General features: G+C 45.2%; 1 protein-coding gene across 1 annotated transcript in view; it reads right to left on the minus strand.

Moving 5' to 3' along the window:
- Positions 1 to 23,623, minus strand: part of LOC311135575 (chondroitin sulfate N-acetylgalactosaminyltransferase 1-like) — a gene marked incomplete at its 3' end in the record, with an annotated part of 37,795 nt that extends 14,172 nt beyond the window's left edge. Inside the window, exons 1-3 of the mRNA XM_084169586.1 lie at positions 22,873 to 23,623; positions 17,432 to 17,648; positions 12,896 to 12,997 (exon numbers count right to left, since the gene is read on the minus strand). Coding sequence (XP_084025712.1) covers positions 12,896 to 12,997; positions 17,432 to 17,648; positions 22,873 to 23,608 — 1,055 coding nt within the window. The 5' untranslated portion in view covers positions 23,609 to 23,623. The remainder of the gene's footprint in view (positions 1 to 12,895; positions 12,998 to 17,431; positions 17,649 to 22,872) is intronic.
- Positions 23,624 to 24,589: the final 966 nt, after the last annotated feature.

The raw sequence follows: 24,589 nt of genomic DNA on the forward strand, positions 1-24,589 counted from the left end.
GATGGCAATATTGCAGCTGCCAGGTGCTATGGGCAGCTTGGATCTGCCCAATATTAGGTTTTATCAGTGGTGTGCCCAGTTATGTTATATTTCTGACTGGATCACAAATGATGACTCCTCTATTTGGTTACACATTGAGACTTCTTTTTCAAAATACCCCTTGCAGGATCTTTTATTTTTCAGAAGTTTCAAGTCTGTAAAGGATCACTGCAATAATCCCATTACACTTAACACACTCAAAGCATGGAGGTCAGTTCAACGTTTTTTTGGGAAGGTCCAAACTAACCTCTGCTCTTACCCCGATTCTTAACAACCCCGATTTTGGACCAGGATTGCTGGATGCTGGCTTTCACATTTGGCTTATTAAGGGCATTTGCAGACTAAATGATTTATTTGCTGATGATATTTTATTGTAATTTGAGCAGATGGTTGAGAAATATTGACTCCCAAAGCAGGACTTTTTCCGCTTTCTACAAGTAAGACATTATATTTTAAAGAGCACCATCTTGACTGGCAACCCTGATGTGTCTGTCATTGAAATAATGTTTTTTCTCTCACATTGGAAAATGTCTCTAAATTTGATTTATGATGCTTTATGGTCCTTTTCTACTGTTGACACACAGAGGGTGATACGAGTGTGGGAGAAATAATTCTCTGTTACTATTGAGGAGGAGATGTGGGAGGACATTTGGAGATACAGTGCCTTGCAAAAGTATTAATCCCCCTTGGCATTTTTCCTATTTTGTTGCATTACAACCTGTAATTTAAATGGATTTTTATTTGGATTTCATGTAATGGACATACACAAAATAGTCCAAATTGGTGAAATGAAATGAAAAAGATAACTTGTTTGAAAAAATTCTAAAAAAGAAATAACGGAAAAGTGTATTCACCCCATTTGCTATGAAGCCCCTAAATAAGATCTGGTGCAACCAATTACCTTCAGAAGCCACATAATTAATTAAATAAAGTCCACCTGTGTGCAATCTAAGTGTCACATGATCTCAGTATATATACACCTGTTCTGAAAGGCCCCAGAGTCTGCAACACCACTAAGCAAGGGGTACCACCAAGCAAACGGCACCATGAAGAACAAGGAGCTCTCCAAACAGGTCAGGGACACAGTTGTGGAGAAGTACAGATCAGGGTTGGGTTATAAAAAATATCTGAAACTTTGAACATCCCACGGAGCACCATTAAATCCATTACAAAAAAATTGAAAGAATATGGCACCACAACAAACCTGCCAAGAGAGGGCCGCCCACCAAAACTCATGGACCAGGCAAGGAGGGCATTAATCAGAGAGGCAACAAAGAGACCAAAGATAACCCTGGAGCTGCAAAGCTCCACAGCGGAGATTGTAGTATCTGTCCATAGGACCACTTTAAGCCGTACACTCCACAGAGCTGGGCTTTACGGAAGAGTGGCCAGAAAAAAGCCATTGCTTAAAGAAAAAAATAAGCAAACACATTAGGTGTTCGCCAAAAGGCATGTGAGAGACTCCCCAAACATATGGAAGAAGGTACTCTGGTCAGATGAGACTAAAATTTAGCTTTTTGGCCATCAAGAAAGCACTATGTCTGGCGCAAACCCAACACCTCTCATCACCCCGAGAACACCATCCCCACAGTGAAGCATGGTGGTGGCAGCATCATGCTGTGGGGATGTTTTTCATCAGCAGGGACTGGGAAACTGGTCAGAATTTAAGGAATGATGGATGGCGCTAAATACAGGGAAATTCTTGAAGGAAACCTGTTTCAGTCTTCCAGAGTTTTGAGACTGGGACGGAGGTTCACCTTCCAGCAGGACAATGACCCTAAGCATACTGCTAAAGCAACACTCGAGTGGTTTAAGGGGAAACATTTCAATGTCTTGGAATGGCCTAGTCAAAGCCCAGACCTCAATCCAATTGAGAATCTGTGGTATGACTTAAAGATTGCTGTACACCAGCGGAACCCATCCAACTTGAAGAAGCTGGAGCAGTTTTGCCTTGAAGAATGGGCAAAAATCCCAGTGGCTAGATGTGCCAAGCTTATAGAGACATACCCCAAGAGACTTGCAGCTGTAATTGCTGCAAAGGGTGGCTCTACAAAGTATTGACTTTGGGGGGGGGGTGAATAGTTATGCACGCTCAAGTTCTGTTTTTTTTGTCTTATTTCTTGTTTGTTTCACCCCCAAAACTATTTTGCATCTTCAAAGTGGTAGGCATGTTGAGTAAATCAAATGATTCAACCCCCCCCCCAAAATCAATTTTAATTCTAGGTTGTAAGGCAACAAAATAGGAAAAATGCCAAGGGGGGTGAATACTTTTGCAAGCCACTGTATGCAAAAACACTATCTATCTGTAATCGTACTAGAGCAATCCAATTAAGAATAATACACAGATTGCATATATCCCCAAATTGCAGACATGCTTTTAATCCCTCCTCTCCTCAGTGTCTTAAATGTACAACTGATACAGGCACCCTAACACATTGTTTATGGTCATGTTCCAAATTACAAAGATACTGGTCTAATGTTCTTCAAGAAATTGAAAAGATCCTAGGGTTGACCTAGAATTGGACCCAGTTTCTTTGCTGTTAGGTCTCCCTAGTAGGCATGTTACTTCTGTGGGTAAGAGGAGGCTTTACAACATCCTTACCTTTGCAGCGAGGAAAAACATCCTCTTACAGTGGATTAGTGACAAGGTCCCTTCTATTAAAGATTGGCATAAGATACTATTTGAATGGGTGCCATTGGAATATCTGACATGTACATTACATTCTAAAACAGATCAGTTCTACAAAGTATGGGAACCTTATTTAAATGACCTAGAACCTGATTTATCAGCTATTATGCTACAAGGAATTTCTTAGAATGGTGGTTGTTTACTTGTCTCAGGATTACATTGTACGTTCCATGTGTTGGACCTAATTCCTTTATTTAAACTTTTGTATTTAATTTCTGTATATGTTCATTTAATATATATATATATATATATATATATATATATATATATATATATATATATATATATATATATATATATATGTATACACACTACCGGTCAAACGTTTTAGAACACCTACTCATTTTACTATTTTTTACATCGTAGAATAATGGTGAAGACATCAAAACTATGAAATAACACATATGGAATCATGTAGTAGTGAAGCTGGTTGAGAGAATGCCAAGAGTATGCAAAGCTGTCATCAAGGCAAAGGGTGGCTACTTTGAAGAATCTCAAATATAAAATATATTTTGATTTGTTTAACACTTTTTTGTTACCACATGATTCCATATGTGTTATTTCATAGTTTTGATGTCTACCCTTGAATGAGTAGGTGTGTCCAAACTTTTGACTGGTAGTGTATATATAAATATAAGGCTATGGCTAGGGTGACATTGGCTGTCGTTCACACTCTAGAGCCTGTAGCTTCTTCCCAGTGCTGAGCCATTAAAGTCCCCCCATCTCCCTAGCAGCAGCTGAACCAGAGGGAAGGGCTTCCTCTCGCCTCCCTGGGGACTCTGGCTCTGGAAACGATGAACTGTGTGTTTAATTTCTGATTAATCTGTATGGAGCATAATTTATATCTGCTGTCAGAAAGAAAATTGATTTAGGACCAGTGTACTTGCACTTAATCTTGTTTAGACACAGATACACCCATGCATTGGCTGGTGCAGCCAAAACATTAACGCCCACCAAGAAATACAGACTGGCCAACAAATACAGACAGACAGAAACACAGACACCCACAAACGCAAAAAGCAAGCCCACCGCCCACACACACTTCTACCATTCACTAGTACTAAAGCGTATCAGTTAAAGAGCCGAATGTCCTTGTAAAGGACTCCCGAGTGGCGCAGTGGTCTAAGGCACTGCATCGCAGTGCTAGCTGTGCCACTAGAGATCCTGGTTCGAATCCAGGCTCTGCTGTAGCCGGCCGCAACCGGGAGACCAATGGGGCGGCGCACAATTGGCCCAGCAGCGTCGTCCAGGGTAGGGGAGGGAATGGCCGGCAGGGAGGTAGCTCAGTTGGTAGAGCATGGCGTTTGCAACGCCAGGGTTGTGGGTTTGATTCCCATGGGGTATGAAAATTAAAAAGAATAATGTATGCACTAACTGTAAGTCGCTCTGGATAAGAGCGTCTGCTAAATGACGTAAATGTAAAGTCTGCCACCAGAATTCTCAGCCCGCCAGCTGTGGTTTTTCCAAGGTGCACAAAATCTTGGGACATGAAAACATTGTTTGCCAAGACTTGTGGGAGTTGTTTCACATCGGATAAATACCTTTCAAACCACAAATTCTCACAAAAATAAGCACACAAAAATCCAGTGGGATTTGGAGTAGATAAAAGCAGGCAAACAGGATTTTATTTCAATCACATTAGGAGTGGGTAGGAGTGTGTTTGGTTGAAGATCCAGGCTGTGATTCAAGAAGGCCCAAACCTCAGACCAGAACACACTCTGGTATTTCCTTTTGTGATCCTGGTTTGCTTTAAAGGTCCATCTGGTGCAGGACAGCTCTCTCTCTCTCTCTCTCTCTCTCTCTCTCTCTCTCTCTCTCTCTCTCTCGCTCTCTCTCTCTCTCGTTGTGGCTGAAGTGCCGCCATGTCAAACAAAACCCCAAGACCCCTATCTGTCTACTGTTTATACACTGATGAGTCTCACTTTCTGCCTTAGTGTGTGTGCATTTATATCCTGTGGACAGTTAGGACCTATAGTGTTTGAGGACTCTGGAGAGTTAGGACCTATAGTGTTTTGGAGGACTCTGGAGAGTTAAGACCTCTAGTGTTTTAGAGGACTGTTACAGGAGGGGGTCGCAGTTCCGGAGTGACCCACAAGGTGTCACCCTCCGACAACCTTAGGCACCTCCTCACTCACAGTCGGGATTAATCATCAACCCGGAGGCTTTCCGCCGATTCAGGGAATAGACGCCTCAGGAGGAGGCTATGCAGCTGGGGGTGGAGCGCTTGTCCAGGATGGAGAGGCAGAGGCGTCTGCGCAATGGGACGTTGCCTGTACTGTGGCCAGGCAGGTCACCACTGCGACTCATGCCCGGAGAAGCCGGGAAACGGGAGGGCTCGCTAGTATCGGGAGGGGTGCTAGCGAGCCGGAACCGAAACCCCAACTCCAGAGACTCCCAGACTTTTCTCCCCGTCAGGGTTCAATGGGCCCGCGCTGCGTATCGGGCGCATGCACTGGTGGATTCTGGGGCCGCGGGAAACCTGATGGAGGCGGGGCTGGCCCAAGGGTGTATTGTTCCATTACTCTCCCTCTCCGAGCCGGTTCCGGTCATGGGCCTGGACGGCCGGCCGTTGGGGTCGGGCTTCATCACCCGGCGCACTGTCCCGTGCGTGTCAATGTGGCGTTTTTCAAGTTCAGCTAACTTCTGTATGTGTGTCACTGTGTGTGTGTGTCACTGTGTGCGTGTGTGCATGTGTGTGTGAAAGATACAGCATCATGGAAATACTGAAAGAACACGGGACACAGTGTTTGTGCTCTGAGGGCATCTGCAGATCACTGGCTTTCAGCTATCACCCTGGGCTCAAAACGGTCTCTTCTCTTCTCTTCTCTTCTCTTCTCTTCTCTTCTCTTCTCTTCTCTTCTCTTCTCTTCTCTTCTCTTCTCTTCTCTTCTCTTCTCTTCTCTTCTCTTCTCTTCTCTTCTCTTCTCTTCTCTTCTCTTCTCTTCTCTTCTCCTCTCTTCTCCTCTCTTCTCCTCTCTTCTCCTCTCCTCTCCTCTCCTCTCCTCTCCTCTCCTTCATGGACACTAATTATTCATGTCTATCGATTTCCCCACTCTTCAAACAGCTCTGTGTGCCTCTGTCCATCTAAAGTGCCAAGTTACTGATTAAAGAGTGTTGGAGATGATAAGCTTGTGTCGTTGTCTGGTACAGCTGACTAAGATAAAGCATAAGGAGTTGAACTTTACTTCAACTTGCCCCGTCCCTCTACTTTGCTGGCTTGGATACAGTGCTTGCTCTATGAATATGAACACATACAGTGCAAAAGGGGTAAACAGCCTTTGGATATGGGAGAATGACTCTGATTTAGTCAGGGCAGTAGCAGCAAATTATCCACATGCTGTCTGCTGTTTAAAACAGATATTGACGCTGGCAGAGGTCTATGTGGAGCTAAAATGAGGGCAGGCAGGTTCAGGATTCAGGTCATCGACCATGGCAAAATTCTACCCATACCCCCCCTTCTCCCTCGTAAATTAATCCATAAACATTCAGACCAAATCAACAGAAAAAGGAAAAAGATTGGAGTTTGGATGTGCTCTTTCAAATCAAATCACATTTTATTTGTCACATATGCCGAATACAACAGGTGAAACCTTACCGTGAAATGCTTACTTACAAGCCCTTAACCAACAATGCAGTTAAATAAATAGAGTTAAGAAAATATTTGCTAAATAAAATAAAGCTAAAAATAAAATAAAAAGTAACACAATAAAATAACAATAACGAGGCTATATACAGGGGGTACCGGTGCCGAGTCAATGTGCGGGGGTACAGGTTAGTCGAGATAATTTGTACATGTAGGTAGGGGTAAAGTGACTATGCACAGATAATACAAAGTGAATAGCAGAAGTGTAAAAACAACGGGGGGGGGGGGGGCAATGTAAATAATCTGGGTGGCCATTTGATTCATTGTTCAGCAGTCTTATGGCTTGGGGGTAGAAGATGTTAAGAAGCCTTTTTGACCTAGACTTGGCGCTCCGGTACTGCTTGCCGTGCGGTAGCAGAGAGAACAGTCTATGACTTGGGTGACTGGAGTCTTTGACCATTTTTTGGGCCTTCCTCTGACACCGCCTAGTATATAGGTCCTGGATGGCAGGAAGCTTGGCCCCAGTGATGTACTGGGCCGTACACACTACCCTCTATAGCGCCTTACGGTCGGATGCCGAGCAGTTGCCATACCAGGCGGTGATGCAACTGGTCAGTATGCTCTCGATGGTGCAGCTGTATCATTTTTGGGGATCTGGGGACCCATGCCAAGTCTTTTCAGTCTTCTGAGGGGAAAAGGTGTTGTCGTGCCCTCTTCACGACTGTTTTTGTGTGTTTGGATCATGATAGTTTGTTGGTGATGTGGACACCAAGGAACTTGAAACTCTCGACCCGCTCCACTACAGCCCCGTCGATGTGAATGGGGGCGTGTTTGGCCCTCCTTTTCCTGTAGTCCACGATCAGCTCCTTTGTCTTGCTCACGTTGAGGGAGAGGTTGTTGTCCTGGCACAACACGGCCAGGTCTCTGACCTCCTCCCTATAGGCTGTCTCGTTGTTGTCGGTGATCAGGCCTACCACTGTTGTGTCATCGGCAAACTTAATGATGGTGTTGGAGTCGTGCCTGGCCATGCAGTCATGGGTGAACAGGGAGTGCAGGTGGGGACTAAGCACGCATCCCTGAGAGGCCCCCGTGTTGAGGATCAACGTGGCGGATGTGTTGTTACCTACCCTTACCATCTGGGGGCGGCCCATCAGGAAGTCCAGGATCCAATTGAAGAGGGAGGTGTTTAGTCCCAGGGTCCTTAGCTTAGTGATGAGCTTTGTGGGCACTATGGTGTTGAACGCTGAGCTGTAGAACAGCATTCTCACATAGGTGTTTCTCTTGTCCAGGTGGGAAAGGGCAGTGTGGAGTGCGATTGAGATTACGTCATCTGTGGATCTGTTGGGGCGGTATGCGAATTGGAGTGGGTCTAGGGTTTCCGGGATGATGGTGTTGATGTGAGCCATGACCAGCCTTTTAAAGCACTTCATGTCTACCGATGTGAGTGCTACGGGGCGGTAGTCATTTAGGCAGGTTACCTTTGCTTTCTTGGGCACAGGGACTATGGTGGTCTGCTTGAAACATGTAGGTATTACAGACTTGGTCAGGGAGAGGTTGAAAATGTCAGTGAAGACACTTGCCAGTTGGTCCGCGCGTGCTCTGAGTAGACATCCTGGTAATCCGTCTGGCCCCGCGACCTTGTGAATGTTGACCTGTTTAAAGGTCTTGCTCACATCGGCTACGGAGAGCGTGGTTTCACAGTCGTCCGGAACAGCTGGTGCTCCCATGCATGCTTCGGTGTTGCTTGTCTCGAAGAGAGCATAAAAGGCATTTAGCCCGTCTGGTAGTTTGCAAGCCCTGACACATCCGACGAGCGTCAGAGCCGGTGTAGTAGGATTCAACCTTAGTCCTGTATTGACGCTTTGCCTGTTTGATGGTTCATCTGAGGGCATAGCGGGATTTCTTATAAGCGTCCGGATTAGTGTCCCGCTCCTTAAAAGCGGCAGCTCTAGCCTTTAGCTCGGTGCGGATGTTGCCTGTAATCCATGGCTTCTGGTTGGGATATGTACGTACAGTCACTGTTGGGACGACGTCGTCGATGCACTTATTGATGAAGCCGGTGACTGAGGTGACATACTCCTCAATGCCATTGGATGAATCCCGGAACATATTCCAGTCTGTGCTAGCAAAACAGTCATGTAGCGTAGCATCCGCATCATCTGACCACTTCCGTATTGAGCGAGTCACTGGTACTTCCTGCTTTAGTTTTTGCTTGTAAGTAAGAATCAGGAGGGTAGAATTATGGTCAGATTTGCCAAATGGAGGGCGAGGGATAGCTTTGTATGCGTGCGTCTCTGTGTGTGGAGTAAAGGTGGTCTAGAGTTTTTTCTCCTCCGGTTGCAGATGTGACATGCTGGTAGAAATGAGGTCAAACTGATTTAAGTTTGCCTGCATTAAAGTCCCCGGCCACTAGGAGCGCCGCTTCTGGATGAGCATTTTCTTGTTTGCTTATGGCCTTATACAGCTCGTTGAGTGCAGTCTTAGTGCCAGCATCGGTTTGTGGTGGTAAATAGACGGCTACGAAAAATATAGATGAAAACTCTCTTGGTAGATAGTGTGGTCTACAGTTTATCATGAGGTACTCTACCTCAGGCGAGCAATACCTCGAGACTACCTTCATATTAGACATCGTGCACCAGCTGTTATTGACAAATAGACACACACCCCCGCCCCTCGTCTTACCAGACGTAGCTGTTATGTCCTGCCGATGCATGGAAAACCCAGCGCACTGTATATTATCCGTGTTGTCGTTCAGCCACGACTCGTGAAACATAAGATATTACAGTTTTTTATGTTCTGTTGGTAGTATATCCTCTGTGTCGGACTCATTAAAGAAAAAATATTTGTCCAGTTCGAGGTGAGTAATCGCTGTTCTGATATCCAGAAGCTCTTTCCAGTCATGAGAGACAGTAGCAGCAACATTATGTACAAAATAAGTTACAAACAATGCGAAAAAAACACACAAAATAGCACGGTTGGTTATGAGCCCGTAAAACGGCAGCCATCCCCTCCGGTGCCATTATTGTAACTCTCTAGCAGATCAGTGCTTTATTAAAGTGGCTGATACTGAGTCAGATAAAGCGTTACGTAACCATGCGGATTGAATGCATTGACTCAGACTGAGCTGTTTTAGGTAACATGAGGACAGACCATGACTGATAGATATGTTTGGTTTCATATGAGCTCAATCCTGAACTGTAGCAGACCTGGATTCAAATAGTGTTACTTTGAGCATTTGATTGAGCATGCCTGGAATGCCGGAAAAATGCACAAACACAGCTAAATCACTTAAAGTAAACAAATACTATTTGAAACCTGGTCTGATGTAAAGTAAGCTCAACTTTGGGACTGATCAGGACTGTTAGGATAATCACTAGCAATGTAATTGTGGTACAAAAAGCTAGCAAGAACAAGGGACTGTTTAGAGAACAGATATCAAAACATGTCTTGCTAGGCATATACTGTGTCTAAGGTATTTGCTGGGAACAAAGCAAACAAATTATCCAAGGACTAACACAGCTCCTTCCCAATGCTGCAGCTTCAACCTCATGCACAGTGAGACAGGTTATTAGAGGAAGTCACTGAATGTACAAGGACATTGTCTTGTATTTCTCTCTTTCTCGCTATTCAAACCGTCACAAACAAACCGCCAAGGCCATTCCCAGAGACAGCAGAGCTGTTGAGAATGCGATGCCTTTGAGTGAAAGATGAGAGAGAGCCAGAGAGAGAAAGCGGTGGAGTGACATCTGAAACCAGCTCAAAGCCCAGCATGAGGTTTGTAACTCTCTCTCTCTCTTTATTCCCCTCTCTCTCTCCTTCTTTATCTTTCTACCCCTGCAAACCATCCGGCCAGGGGTATCATAGGCTAAAGCAGGGGTGTCAGGCCCGCAAACGGGTTTAATCCGGCCCGCGAGATGATAAAAAATAATAATAATAATTGTAAAGTATAAAAATGCGCTGCAATTTTTCAATAAAATAAACTGCTGTTCCAATTGCGTCCACTGGATGGCGCAATAGCAATTGTGTTAAGCAAGCAAACTGTTTATACCGGGGCAGAGCAAGTAGGTCAAGCACGTGCAGCCAATGAGCTACTTTGTTTTGCCCGCGATATTTATTACGGCTTCTACTTTTAACATTATGTGCTTTGGCACCCTCATTGCCCCAATATGTCTCTGTCAAAAAAGAGAAAAGTGGACGCAGAGTGCAGAGTGTTCCAAGAAAAATGGTCATCCTATTTAATCACGGAATTGAATGGGAAAGCTGTATGTTTGGTGTGTTCAGAGCATGTTGCAGTGCTGAAAGAATATAACCTTCGTCGCCACTATGTGAGTCTTCATGCCAACAAATATGACAACTTTCAAGGACAGCGGAGATGAGAGAAGGTGAATGAACTGTTGACGGGTCTGAAGAAACAGCAGTCTGTGTTTACTCACAGCCGAGACATCAGTGACGCTGCAGTGAAAGCTAGCTACCTCATTGCTAATGAAATCGCAGTGGCTTCAAAACCATTTAGTGAGGGTGAATTTGTAAAAACATGCATGATGAAGGCAGCGGAGATTGTGTGCCCTGAAAAGCGGCAGGCTTTTGCAAATATCAGCCTGACAAGAAACACAGTTGCAGACAGGATTTCTGATCTTTCAGTGGATTTGGACAGCCAGTTGAAGCAAAAAGTAAAGTCATTTATTGCGTTTTCGGTTGCAATTGATGAAAGCACGGACATTACAGATGTTGCACAACTGGCCATTTTTTCATCCGCGGAGTTGATGACACATTGACCGTCACCGAGGAGTTAGTGGAGTTGGTGCCGATGACAGATACAACGACAGCAGCTGATATTTTTACCGCACTCGTCGGCGCGCTGGACAGGGTCGGAGTGGACTGGTCCTGCGCTGTCAGCCTGGCTACAGATGGTGCGCCCTCAATGATCGGGAAAAAAGCAGGCATTGTGACAAAGTTCAGAGAGAAAGTGCAATCTGCAAATGGAGGACGTGATTTTTTGACTTTTCACTGTATTTTGCACCAGGAGGCTTTGTGTTGCAAGTCATTAAAGATGGATAACGTCATGAAGGTGGTCATCCAAACTGTTAATTTCATCCGATCCAGAAGCCTGAATCACCGTCAGTTTGACAGCCTTCTCAGAGAGAAAGACCACATCTATGGCCTGCCATACCACACTGAGGTAAGATGGTTAAGCCGAGGTGCTGTGCTGAGGCGTTTCTTTGATTTACGAGAAGAAATTGAACAGTTCATGGAAGAGAAGAAAAGGGCAAACCAGTGTTAGAATTTCATTCCGCAGAATGGATGCCGGACCTTGTATTTATGGTGGATGTTACAGAGCATCTGAATAACTTGAACAAACAGCTGCAAGGGCGCAACAAAGTTGTCACGCAGTATTATGACAGCATACGTTCTTTCAAGTTGAAGCTGTCATTGTGGGAGATGCAACTTGCCGGTGGTGATGCAGCTCACTTCCCCTGTCTGAAAAATGTGTGCGCGACCCAACATTATGGCAGACATGAAGCGGTTCAAAGATAAAATAACGGGACTGTTACGGGAGTTTGAGCAACGCTTTCAGATTTATGTTTATATGTTTTTATGTTGATGTGCTATTGTTTTTAATTGTTTTTATTTTATTTGTATATTTAACCAATTCTTGACTCTGTGGTTCTTGTTTGGGGAACAGGATTTCATTCTTTTTATCTACATTTCTGCCTGAGAAATGACACCCTGATATAGTTCTGTGATCTGTGATATACTTCTGTGAATCACTGAGACATTGTGTGTTTGTGTGTTCTTTGTCCTCAGAACTTTCAAATAACTTGAGGTGTTTTATGATTAATAGTGATGTTGTGCTTTTGGACACTGTCCTCAGGCTCCAGCTTTATGTTTATATGTTTTTATGTTGATGTGCTATTGTTTTTAATTGTTTTTATTTTATTTGTATATTTAACCTATTCTTGACTCTGTGGTTCTTGCACTTGTTTGGGGAACAGGATTTCATTATTTTTATCTACATTTCTGCCTGAGAAATGACACCCTGATATAGTTCTGTGATCTGTGAAACAGTTCTGTTAATCACTGAGGCATTGTGTGTTTGTGTGTTCTTTTTCTTTAGAATTTTCAAATAAACTTGATGTGTTTTATGATTAATAGTGATGTTGTGCTTGTACTATTTTGGATACACTGTCCTCAGGCTCCAGCTTTATGTTGTATGTTGATCGTATTAAAACAAAGAAAACAATCTGAAGTTGTTGTTTTTAAGTTATATATACCATGATTTTTCCGGTCCGGCCCACTTGGGAATAGATTTTCCTCCATGTGGCCCCTGAGCTAAAATGAGTTTGACACCCCTGGGCTAAAGCATCTCCAAGGCAACCTGCCAGACAATCAGCACAGTACCAGAGTACCATGTGAACTAATCTCACCGACAACACCATCTCAAACTGACCCTGGACCTGTAATCTTCTATGCAGGCAAGAGGTCAATGTGACACTAATTTCACCGTGACGAGAGAGAGAGAGAGAGAGAGAGAGAGAGAGAGAGAGAGAGAGAGTACGTGCATGTGTTTGTGTGTGTCCACCCACCTAGATGTGTTCTCCAGTGTGCTCCTGACTTCATTCATTTGGTCCTTCCCAAAGTACACAACTGTTAGGTGGACACGCCCGTCCTGCCGCACACACACCTCTCTGCAACAACAAACAAACACAGATGAAGAAACAATTCATCACACAAAGCGGAGGACTTATTATACAACCCAGAGAGGGTAACAGGTTTCATATCATCTGTTTTCTTTCAGAGACTTTAGCTGCGTTTGATGAAGCCTGCCTGGCGCGATGGAATAATCCCCAAAGTGCAAACCCTGCCCACTTGGCACTGAAGGTAGCCTGAAACCAAATGTTCAAAGTATTCGAAAGAAAACTTATATTGTTTTTATAACAGAGTCCCCTGTAGCTCAGTTGGTAGAGCATGGCGCTTGCAACGCCAGGGTTGTGGGTTCGTTTCCCACGGGGGGCCTGTATGAAAATGTATGCACTAACTGTAAGTCGCTCTGGATAAGAGCATCTGCTAAATGACTAAAATGTAATGTAAAATGTAACAGAGGTCAGTTCAAAGGGGGTTACAGCCAAATCAGAGAGTACCCTTAAGGCCAGGTACATGTACTTTATGTTATGTATAATGTACATTTGCTATGGTATCAGACAGAATCCCCGAGGAGTGATCCATCTCCAGCCCTGGTGTGACATTCCAGAACTCTAGCACCAGACATTCTGATGGAGACACGCCAAATGTACCACACTAATGCAGAGGAGCAGGAGGGCAGCTCCTCCTCCTCTTCATCTCTCCTCCTCCTCCTCCTCCTCACCTCTCCTCATCTCTCCTCCTCCTCCTCCTCTCCTCTCTTCTCCTCTCTCCTCCTCTCCTCACCTCACCTCTCCTCCTCATCTCTCCTCCTCCTCCTCACCTCTCCTCCTCCTAGTCCTCCTCCTCACCTCTTCTCCTCACCTCTCTTCCTCCTCCTAGTCCTCCTCCTCCTTCTCCTCCTCACCTCTCCTCCTCCTCCTCTCCTCCTCCTCCTCCTCTCTCCTCCTCTCCTCCTCCTCCTCCGCCTCACCTCTCCTCCTCCTCTCCTCCTCCTCACCTCTCCTCCTCCTCTTCCTTTCATCTCCTTCTCCAGACCTCACTTCATCTCTCCTCCTCCTCTCCTCTCTTCTCCTCTCTCCTCCTCTCCTCACCTCTCCTCCTCCTCCTCCTCCTCCTCATCTCTCCTCCTCACCTCTTCATCTCCTCCTCTTCCTCCTCCTCCTCCTCCTCACCTCTCCTTCTCCTCACCTCACCTCTCCTCGTCTCCTCCTCCTCACCTCTCCTCCTCCTCTCCTCTCCTCTCCTCACCTCCTCTCACCATACACATTAGGAAGACTAATCCTCATTCAGTCTCTCAAACAGTGTTCGGGGACGCTACTCTGAAAATATAGTTTACCAAGCTACCAATTACTTCACACTGGAAGAAGTTAAGCTACACTAAAGCTTCCCTGAATAAACATCTAGTTTACTTAACTAAAGTTACTTTGAAAAAGTAGTTCACTACATCCAAATTACTTTGTGAAAAATTACCATATGTAAATCTGAAATATCATAGACTACAAATTGCAAGTATAGATCACTCTAGAGTCAGATGTTAACGTAATGTGTAATTTAGCCTATTAATCACAAAAACTATTTTTCGAGTTCTATTTGGAAAAAAGTAGTGTGTAGTTCCAGTAGTTAGCTACACCACAACATGGCAAAATAACGAATTAACTGCTAAAAACTACCTAGATTTGAATGTAGTTCAACTACCACCAAGCTACAGCAAAATGTAATACATTACTAGTTGAACTACATGTAGTTAGTTCCCTGTCTCCATTACTGCTCTTAAATCCCTCCAGGTCTAATCTGATCACACCTGCAGCAGACAATATTGGACAGACATGAATAATGTAAACCAACCCTTGTCGTCTTAGATGTTGCGGATTGGCCTTCCTTTGCCATTTAAACAGAAGAAGGTTAGTAGATGCAGAGATTGTTGGAATAAAGTGTTGTTGTTTTGTTTAGTGTATGTTGCCTGGTCTTGATATTGAAATGAATAGTTATTATGAATATATGGCTGGGAAAGTTTAGCTATTGAAGCTTTGATTAATTGCCTGTCATACATAATATGTCTGTCTGTGTGTGTGTGTGTGTGTGTGTGTGTGTGTGTGTGTGTGTGTGTGTGTGTGTGTGTGGTGTTTGCTTGCATGTGCATACAGTAGACATACAGTGGGGAAAAAAATTATTTAGTCAGCCACCAATTGTGCAAGTTCTCCCACTTAAAAAGATGAGAGAGGCCTGTAATTTTCATCATAGGTACACGTCAACTATGACAGACAAATTGAGAAAAAAAATCCAGAAAATCACATTGTGGGATTTTTAATGAATTTATTTGCAAATTATGGTGGAAAATAAGTATTTGGTCACCTACAAACAAGCAAGATTTCTGTCTCTCACAGACCTGTAACTTCTTCTTTAAGAGGCTCCTCTGTCCTCCACTTGTTACCTGTATTAATGGCACCTGTTTGAACTTGTTATCAGTATAAAAGACACCTGTCCACAACCTCAAACAGTCACACTCCAAACTCCACTATGGCCAAGACCAAAGAGCTGTCAAAAGGACACCAGAAACAAAATTGTAGACCTGCACCAGGCTGGGAAGACTGAATCTGCAATAGGTAAGCAGCTTGGTTTGAAGAAATCAACTGTGGGAGCAATTATTAGGAAATGGAAGACATACAAGACCACTGATAATCTCCCTCGATCTGGGGCTCCACGCAAGATCTCACCCCGTGGGGTCAAAATTATCACAAGAACGGTGAGCAAAAATCCCAGAACCACACGGGGGGACCTAGTGAATGACCTGCAGAGAGCTGGGACCAAAGTAACAAAGCCTACCATCAGTAACACACTACGCCGCCAGAGACTCAAATCCTGCAGTGCCAGACGTGTCCCCCTGCTTAAGCCAGTACATGTCCAGGCCCGTCTGAAGTTTGCTAGAGTGCATTTGGATGATCCAGAAGAGGATTGGGAGAATGTCATACGGTCAGATGAAACCAAAATATAACTTTTTGGTAAAAACTCAACTCGTCGTGTTTGGAGGACAAAGAATGCTGAGTTGCATCCAAAGAACACCATACCTACTGTGAAGCATGGGGGTGGAAACATCATGCTTTGGGGCTGTTTTTCTGCAAAGGGACCAGGACGACTGATCCGTGTAAAGGAAAGAATGAATCGTGAGATTTTGAGTGAAAACCTCCTTCCATCAGCAAGGGCATTGAAGATTAAACGTGGCTGGGTCTTTCAGCATGACAATGATCCCAAACACACCGCCCGGGCAACGAAGGAGTGGCTTCGTAAGAAGCATTTCAAGGTCCTGGAATGGCCTAGCCAGTCTCCAGATCTCAACCCCATAGAAAATCTTTGGAGGGAGTTGAAAGTCTGTGTTGCCCAGTGACAGCCCCAAAACATCACTGCTCTAGATGAGATCTGCATGGAGGAATGGGCCAAAATACCAGCAACAGTGTGTGAAAACCTTGTGAAGACTTACAGAAAACGTTTGACCTGTGTCATTGCCAACAAAGGGTATATAACAAAGTATTGAGAAACGTTTGTTATTGACCAAATACTTATTTTCCACCATAATTTGCAAATACATTCATAAAAAATCCTACAATGTGATTTTCTGGAGAAAAAAAATCATTTTGTCTGTCATAGTTGACGTGTACCTATGATGAAAATTACAGTCCTCTCTCATCTTTTTAAGTGGGAGAACTTGCACAATTGGTGGCTGACTAAATACTTTTTCCCCACTGTACACATATCTGTGTGCATGTCATTCCTATATACGCTGTGCTCAGTAAATGTGTCACACGGCTTCTGAAAGAACGTCAGTCTTCCTAACATTCCTCTCCTCTCTTCGTGAACAAACTGCACACACATACACCCCCCCCCCCCCCCCCCCCCCCACCCCCCACACACACCTCCTCCTCCTTCTACATTAAATATGGATGAGACCAAAGCGTTTGCTCAGCGACTCAGGAAGCCTTTGGACAGCATGACCAGCACCACTGCAGTATATCACAGGTTCCCGCTGAGTTTTATGTGCTGGTTTTAAGACTGCTACTAAGCAGGATTTGCCATTAAAAAACCTCAAAGCCTTGATAAGCAGCTGTGCAGGAGTGTAACAAATCACAGGAACTAAAAAGTCCATCAACGTCTCTTGCAAAGAGAGAGAGAGACATATTGTCGCTATCAGAGTAAAAACACAGCAATTACTTCCTTTAGTTTGAATCCTTGCTGCTGTGACAAACTGGACATGTCAAACATGGTTAACTACAGTATATGCTGTCGGTTATGGCATCACAGTTAATACGAGTGGACATCGAACATGCATTTTATTTCTTAACCCTTGTTTGACCCTTATTCTTTAGTATGGTTGACTGAGAACACCTACTGATTTGCAGCAATAACCCAGGGAAGAGTTGCAAGGAAGGAGAGAGGGGCGAATGAGCCAATAACCTGCATGAATAACTGAGTGGCTATCACTGTACCTGAAGTTGTGCATGAAGTGTCTGAACTTGTCGGCCCGTTGGGAGAGGGGCACTATGATGTTGATGGGGACGTTAGCCGTGTCCACCCTCTCATTCTTCACCTTCATCAGCGGCCCGAAGGGACGGAACAGAACCAGCTTCCTGAACTCACGTCTCTGGTCCCCTTTGAAGGTGAGCTCATACACAGTACCTTTGTCTTTCTCTGTCCGAGTGATACCTGGGGAAGGGAGAGGAGTGTGTTTAGGCCACAAATGCGTGTAGGCATGTGTCACACACGTACACTTGAAAAGGCATGCACACACCTTCCTAATATTGAGTTGCACCCCCTTTTGCCCTCAGAACAGCCTCAATTTGTCGGGGCATGGACTCTACAAGGTGTCGAAAGCGTTCCACAAGGATGCTGGCCAATGTTGACTCCAATGCTTCCCACAGTTGTGTCAAGTTGGCTGGATGTCCTTTGGGTGGTGGACCATTCTTGATACACACGGGAAACTGTTGAGCGCGAAACACTCAGCAGCGTTGCGCCTCGCACCTACTGCCACACCCCGTTCAAAGGCACTTCAATCTTTTGTCTTTCCCATTCACCCTCTGAATGGCACACATACACAATCCATGTCTCAATTGTCTCAAGGCTTTAAAATCCTTCTTTAACCTGTCTCCTCCCCTTCATCTACACTGATTGAAATGGAGTTAACAAGTGACATCAATAAGGGATCATAGCTTTCACCTGAATTCACCTGGTCAGTCTATGTCATGGAAATATGTTTTGTCCACTCAGTGTAAATACACATACATGTAGACACAGTTGAACTGCAATTCAGTTTATTTGCCTATATGTTTATTTGTTTGTAATAATAATGTTATAATGGGATAGATATCCAGTAGTCCAGTGGGGATAATCTTTCTTGCTTTGTACACAAACACTCTCAAACTCGGCCAGACTGTCCGTCGCTACTGCATTTGCACTGTCAACAATCTGTCAACAGGAGAATCATTTCTCCACTTTGCTGCCTGGATTTGTACGCTTTTTCTGACAGAGAAGGATAGCCTTGGCTGTGTGGCCGTGGGAGAAAGCGACAGACAGGGCATTTCAGGCCAAAGGAGAGAGGACAGACAGGGCAGTTCAAGTCTCTGTAGGGGATAGCATCCCACGCATCCCACTCTGCTCCTGGCTAGTGCCCTGGGCCCTCTGCCATTATGACAGCTGAAGGAGACCCGTCACGCATAGAGATCATACTGACACTGGATTATACCTTCTCATAGTAGTTAGATGTACCCAGACATATCACTAAACAACAATACATTAGACTCTGTTGTCCCTGTGGTCTCCACTTCACAGCTGCACACTGTCAGTCAAAACGTCTTGTTTTCTGAAGTCAAAATCAAACGTTCCAAAGACAAGTTTCAACAGACATTATTGGACTAGAGAACTACAAACTAAAGTGTGAGATTCATCATCATGAAAATAAAATTATCTAAGAAAAATTATGTCCTTTGCTCCCATTTCAAACATTCTACTTTTCATTTAAGAATAAACTCAGGATATTTGAAATCATGCAACAACACAACCGTATAATCTAGTAAAGTATCAAAATCCTCATTCTGTATGCTACTGTACTCTCCTGCTCAAACCACATCGATACAAACACAGGAAGCAGCAAAAGCAGAGAGGAATAGCTGGTGATCCCCAGTCTGATAGTGGTGAGACTAACTTCCTTATAAAATAGAAGCCTCTTCTCTTCACTCTGGGGACAAGGTGGGCTGAGGCTCCACAGCCTAGCTCCACGTCTCTTCACTCTGGGGACAGGGCGGGCTGAGGCTCCACAGCCTAGCTCCACGTCTCTTCACTCTGGGGACAGGGCGGGCTGAGGCTCCACAGCCTAGCTCCACGTCTCTTCACTCTGGGGACAAGGTGGGCTGAGGCTCCACAGCCTAGCTCCACGTCTCTTCACTCTGGGGACAAGGTGGGCTGAGGCTCCACAGCCTAGCTCCACGTCTCTTCACTCTGGGGACAGGGCGGGCTGAGGCTCCACAGCCTAGCTCCACGTCTCTTCACTCTGGGGACAGGGCGGGCTGAGGCTCCACAGCCTAGCTCCACGTCTCTTCACTCTGGGGACAGGGCGGGCTGAGGCTCCACAGCCTAGCTCCATGCACTGTACCACATAAACATGTTTATCACACTCACATAGCATACCAATCGTTTTTTTCTAACTCTCATCCTCTCTCTCTCTCTCTCTCTCTCTCTCTCTCTCTCTCTCTCTCTCTCTCTCTCTCTCTCTCTCTCTCTCTCTCTCTCTCTCTCTCTCTCTCTCTCTCTCTCTCTCTCTCTCGTTCTCTCTCCTTCATTTCCCTGTCTTGATCTCTCGCTCTCTCTCTTTCATTCCTTGTTGTCTCGCTGCCCCGCTCTCATTCTTTCTGTATGACATCTGAGCAAATCCACCCATAGCAGCTCCTGAAAAACTCCATTCAGCACAGCCAACAGGCAGTATTAACTTATTGTGTTCAGTCATGGCTCGCTAACTGAGGATTGGCAGGGCTCAAAATGCTCCCTTTGTAATCGTTAGCATCTCAACAAGCTTCAAGTTGTCTGAGTGAATGAAAATGTACTTGTCCACTGGTACAATTAGGTTAAAAAGACAGGTGAAGTAGAACTGCTGAGCTAAAGACAGTTGCCAGTTCATTAACTAGCCTACACGGTTCATTAACTAGCCTACACGGTTCATTAACTAGCCTGCACGGCTCATTAACTAGGCTACATGGTTAATTAACTAGCCTGCACGGCTCATTAACTAGCCTACATGGTTAATTAACTAGCCTACACGGTTCATTAACTAGCCTACATGGTTCATTAACTAGCCTACATTACATTTTACATTTTAGTCATTTAGCAGACGCTCTTATCCAGAGTGACTTACAGGAGCAATTAGGGTTAAGTGCCTTGCTCAAGGTTTTTCACCTAGTAGGCTCGGGGATTAGAACCAGCAATATTTCGGTTACTGGCACTACGCCCTTAACCACTAAGCTACCTGCCGCTTTCATCTTTGTTGTTGAACAATAGTCGTTGTTTGCTACTTGCTACACACACAGCCAACTACAGACCACTTTTTGGATTACTAATTAGCAAATTGGCTATCTACAGGGTGGAAGCATATTTCCTATGGGAGTTTTTAAGAGGCGATACCTGAACAGGTCTTTCAAGGAAGAGCTACGTAAACACTCCTGGCTGACATGATGTTTTCACTATATTTTCGGTATGCCCATGTCGACTGTAAGGCCACACACACACACACACACACACACACACACACACACACACACACACACACACACACAAACAAACTCTTTCCCTCTCCCAGGTACACATACAGTGGGGAGAACAAGTATTTGATACACTGCCGATTTTGCAGGTTTTCCTACTTACAAAGCATGTAGAGGTCTGTAATTTTTATCATAGGTACACTTCAACTGTGAGAGACGGAATCTAAAATAAAAATCCAGATAATCACATTGTATGATTTTTAAGTAATTAATTTGCATTTTATTGCATGACATAAGTATTTGATACATCAGAAAAGCAGAACTTAATATTTGGTACAGAAACCTTTGTTTGCAATTACAGAGATCATAAGTTTCCTGTAGGTCTTGACTAGGTTTGCACACACTGCAGCAGGGATTTTGGCCCACTCCACCATACAGACCTTCTCCAGATCCTTCAGGTTTCGGGGCTGTCGCTGGGCAATACGGACTTTCAGCTCCCTCCAAAGATTTTCTATTGGGTTCAGGTCTGGAGACTGGCTAGGCCACTCCAGGACCTTGAGATGCTTCTTACGGAGCCACTCCTTACTTGCCCTGGCTGTGTGTTTTGGGTCGTTGTCATGCTGGAAGACCCAGCCACGACCCATCTTCAATGCTCTTACTGACGGAAGGAGGTTGTTGGCCAAGATCTCGCGATACATGGCCCCATCCATCCTCCCCTCAATACGGTGCAGTCGTCCTGTCCCCTTTGCAGAAAAGCATCCCCAAAGAATGATGTTTCCACCTCCATGCTTCACGGTTGGGATGGTGTTCTTGGGGTTGTACTCATCCTTCTTCTTCCTCCAAACACGGCGAGTGGAGTTTAGATCAAAAAGCTCTATTTTTGTCTCATCAGACCACGTGACCTTCTCCCAATCCTCCCCTTGATCATCCAGATGGTCATTGGCCAACTTCAGACGGGCCTGGACATGCGTTGGCTTGAGCAGGGGGACCTTGTGTGCGCTGCAGGATTTTAATCCATGACGGCGCAGTGTGTTACTAATGGTTTTCTTTGAGACTGTGGTCCCAGCTCTCTTCAGGTCATTGACCAGGTCCTGCCGTGTAGTTCTGGGCTGATCCCTCACCTTCCTCTTGATCATTGATGCCCCACGAGGTGAGATCTTGCATGGAGCCCCAGACCGAGGGTGATTGACCGTCATCTTGAACTTCTTTCATTTTCTAATAATTGCGCCAACAGTTGTTGCCTTCTCACCAAGCTGCTTGCCTATTGTCCTGTAGCCCATCCCAGCCTTGTGCAGGTCTACAATTTTATCCCTGATGTCCTTACACAGCTCTCTGGTCTTGGCCATTGTGGAGAGGTTGGAGTCTGTTTGATTGAGTGTGTGGACAGGTGTCTTTTATACAGGTAACGAGTTCAAACAGGTGCAGTTAATACAGGTAATGAGTGGAGAACAGGAGGGCTTCTTAAAGAAAAACTAACAGGTCTGTGAGAGCCGGAATTCTTACTGGTTGGTAGGTGATCAAATACTTATGTCATGCAATAAAAAGCAAATTAATTACTTAAAAATCATACAATGTGATTTTCTGGATTTTTGTTTTAGATTCCGTCTCTCACAGTTGAAGTGTACCTACGATAAAAATTACAGACCTCTACATGCTTTGTAAGTAGGAAAACCTGCAAAATCGGCAGTGTATCAAATACTTGTTCTCCCCACTGTAGGTATTAGTCAGACGTGGCCCCAGTAAAGATGTTAACCTTTAAAAGGAAACAGCCCCCCTCTCTCTGAGCTTGTAGTGATGCTTCACACGGAATGGAAAGCAGCTGTGCTCATTTCCTGCTCCAAATCATGCTAGACTAGCCGGATATCCTGGCTTTGGCTCTTCAGCACTAGCAGCAGGATCCTCTGTTGTTTTGCTCTGATTCTCAGCATTCGTCATTATGGCCACCAAACAACAAAATCATAGAAATAACAGGGTTTCTCTGTTTGAAATGTGTTGGAAATGAGGCATTGTTGTGCTGTTTGTTTATTTTCTAGAGTTCAACTTGATTCCATTTTTATTAAAACCATGTCAATATTCCAATAGTTCAACAGGCACTCAACCATGAAGATATTACATACATTTATGCATAGCATATGGCTGTATACATACTATGTTTGGCTCTGGTATGGAGCTTAGTGACTCACCTTCTATGAAGTCTGATGGTGAGTAGACCTTGGTGGTGTGGCCCTTGTCTGCTCCGTTGCGGGGGGTGTTGAGACTCTGCAGGGCTGTCTCCAGCGCTTCACTCAGCTCGTCCCGTCGGTCCTTCCTCACGGGCTTCTCCTCAGGGTGTCTCGTCAGGCCCATCTCCAGCTGGTACACCCTCTGCAGGGTGAAGCTCTCGAAGGGCACCACGGCGTACTCACTGGGTAGTCTAGTCCCCTGGTGGACCTCCGAACGGCCCAGCTGACTGCGGAGGAACTCCTGAAGGTCAGCGTGGCTCCTGTCGGCTCCTGGCCCTTGGCCTCCCTCCCCGAGGATACCTCCTCCTGGGGACTGGCCATCCCGGCCTCCCCCTGCCGCCCGCTCCATGGAGTCTTGAACTCCTTTCAGCTGCTCGCTGCGCTCCTGTAGCGCCTCCTTCAGCTGGGCAATCTGTTTCTTTAAACTAGCGATGTGGAGCTTGTGTTGCTCCTCGCGCTCTGCAAGCATGCCTTGGTATCCATTCCGCCCAGTGGGTCCGCTCTGAGCTGCTCCCGTGCCCCCTACTGCCCCTCCTACCCCGACCCCCACCCCGGGGCGTGGCAGGGCGTGGCTCACCAGGTTGTCCTCGGAGTGGGGGCTGCAGGTCATGACATAGAGGAGGGACAGAGAGCAGCACACTAGGACCAGCAGAACGCCCACACGGGACACCCAGGCCAGCAGACCCCTCCGCAGCATCCCGCTATCACCCAGAGGATCCAGGGATACACACACACACACCTGGACACACCTTACCCTCCGGCGGTGAATACAGTCTCACCGTCCACTAGAATGTGATTGTATGTGTGATTGTTATTAATGCCTGACTAACCAGAGAAGATCAGCCTGAATGATCATTTGGGTCATTATTTGGCTCATTGTACATTGCTCATACCAACGTCTGGGTTCTTCATCCGTATGTCTGTGGTCAAGGGTGAGGCCCATTGGCCATGCCTCCTTCTCCCCTGGATGGGGCCCAGGAATGCTCAATGAGGTCCAGAACCTGCCTATTTCTATTTCTGATCCAGTCATTGGTAGCAGACGCCATTCATCAGTGACTCACATCACACGTGGTCCCACTACTTTCTCTGTTCACCCTGTTCTTTCCTTCCTGTCTGATGCTGAGGTTCCATTACAGACTCCTGAGAGAATGTCTGTCTGTCTGTGAATTGTCTTATGTTCCACTGGTCTCATGTTTAGAGATGATTACACATGATTTGTCATGGTCGGAATTGAGTAAACTGCAGAGAGGGGAAACCACATTCTCTAGAATAAGGTGAATTCACAACTATGTTCACTGGCAGTTCTTTCTAGATGTGTACTTCTTCCATGAGTCACCTTCTGGAGAGAGAGAGAGAGAGAGAGAGAGAGAGAGAGAGAGAGAGAGAGAGAGAGAGAGAGAGAGAGAGAGAGTAGGAGGGAAAGAGCGAGAGAGAGGGGGGGGGGGGGGGAGAGTAGAAGGGAAAGAGAGAGAGAGATGGAGAGAGAGAGAGTTATAACTCAGTTGGTGTTAAAGGTTTTTGAGTATATCACCATCAATTACATCCCATAGTCATCATTATACATTTCCTCAATCTCTTTCCTCTAGACATATTTGCCTTGGTATGTGAGATAGCCTGAAGAGCTTCACTTTGTGGTAAATCTCTCCATCCTGCTGTAGTATAAATCTGTGAGGTCTTA

This window comes from Coregonus lavaretus (assembly GCF_964263955.1).
Source record: "Coregonus lavaretus genome assembly, chromosome: 10".
Lineage (NCBI taxonomy): Eukaryota > Metazoa > Chordata > Actinopteri > Salmoniformes > Salmonidae > Coregonus > Coregonus lavaretus.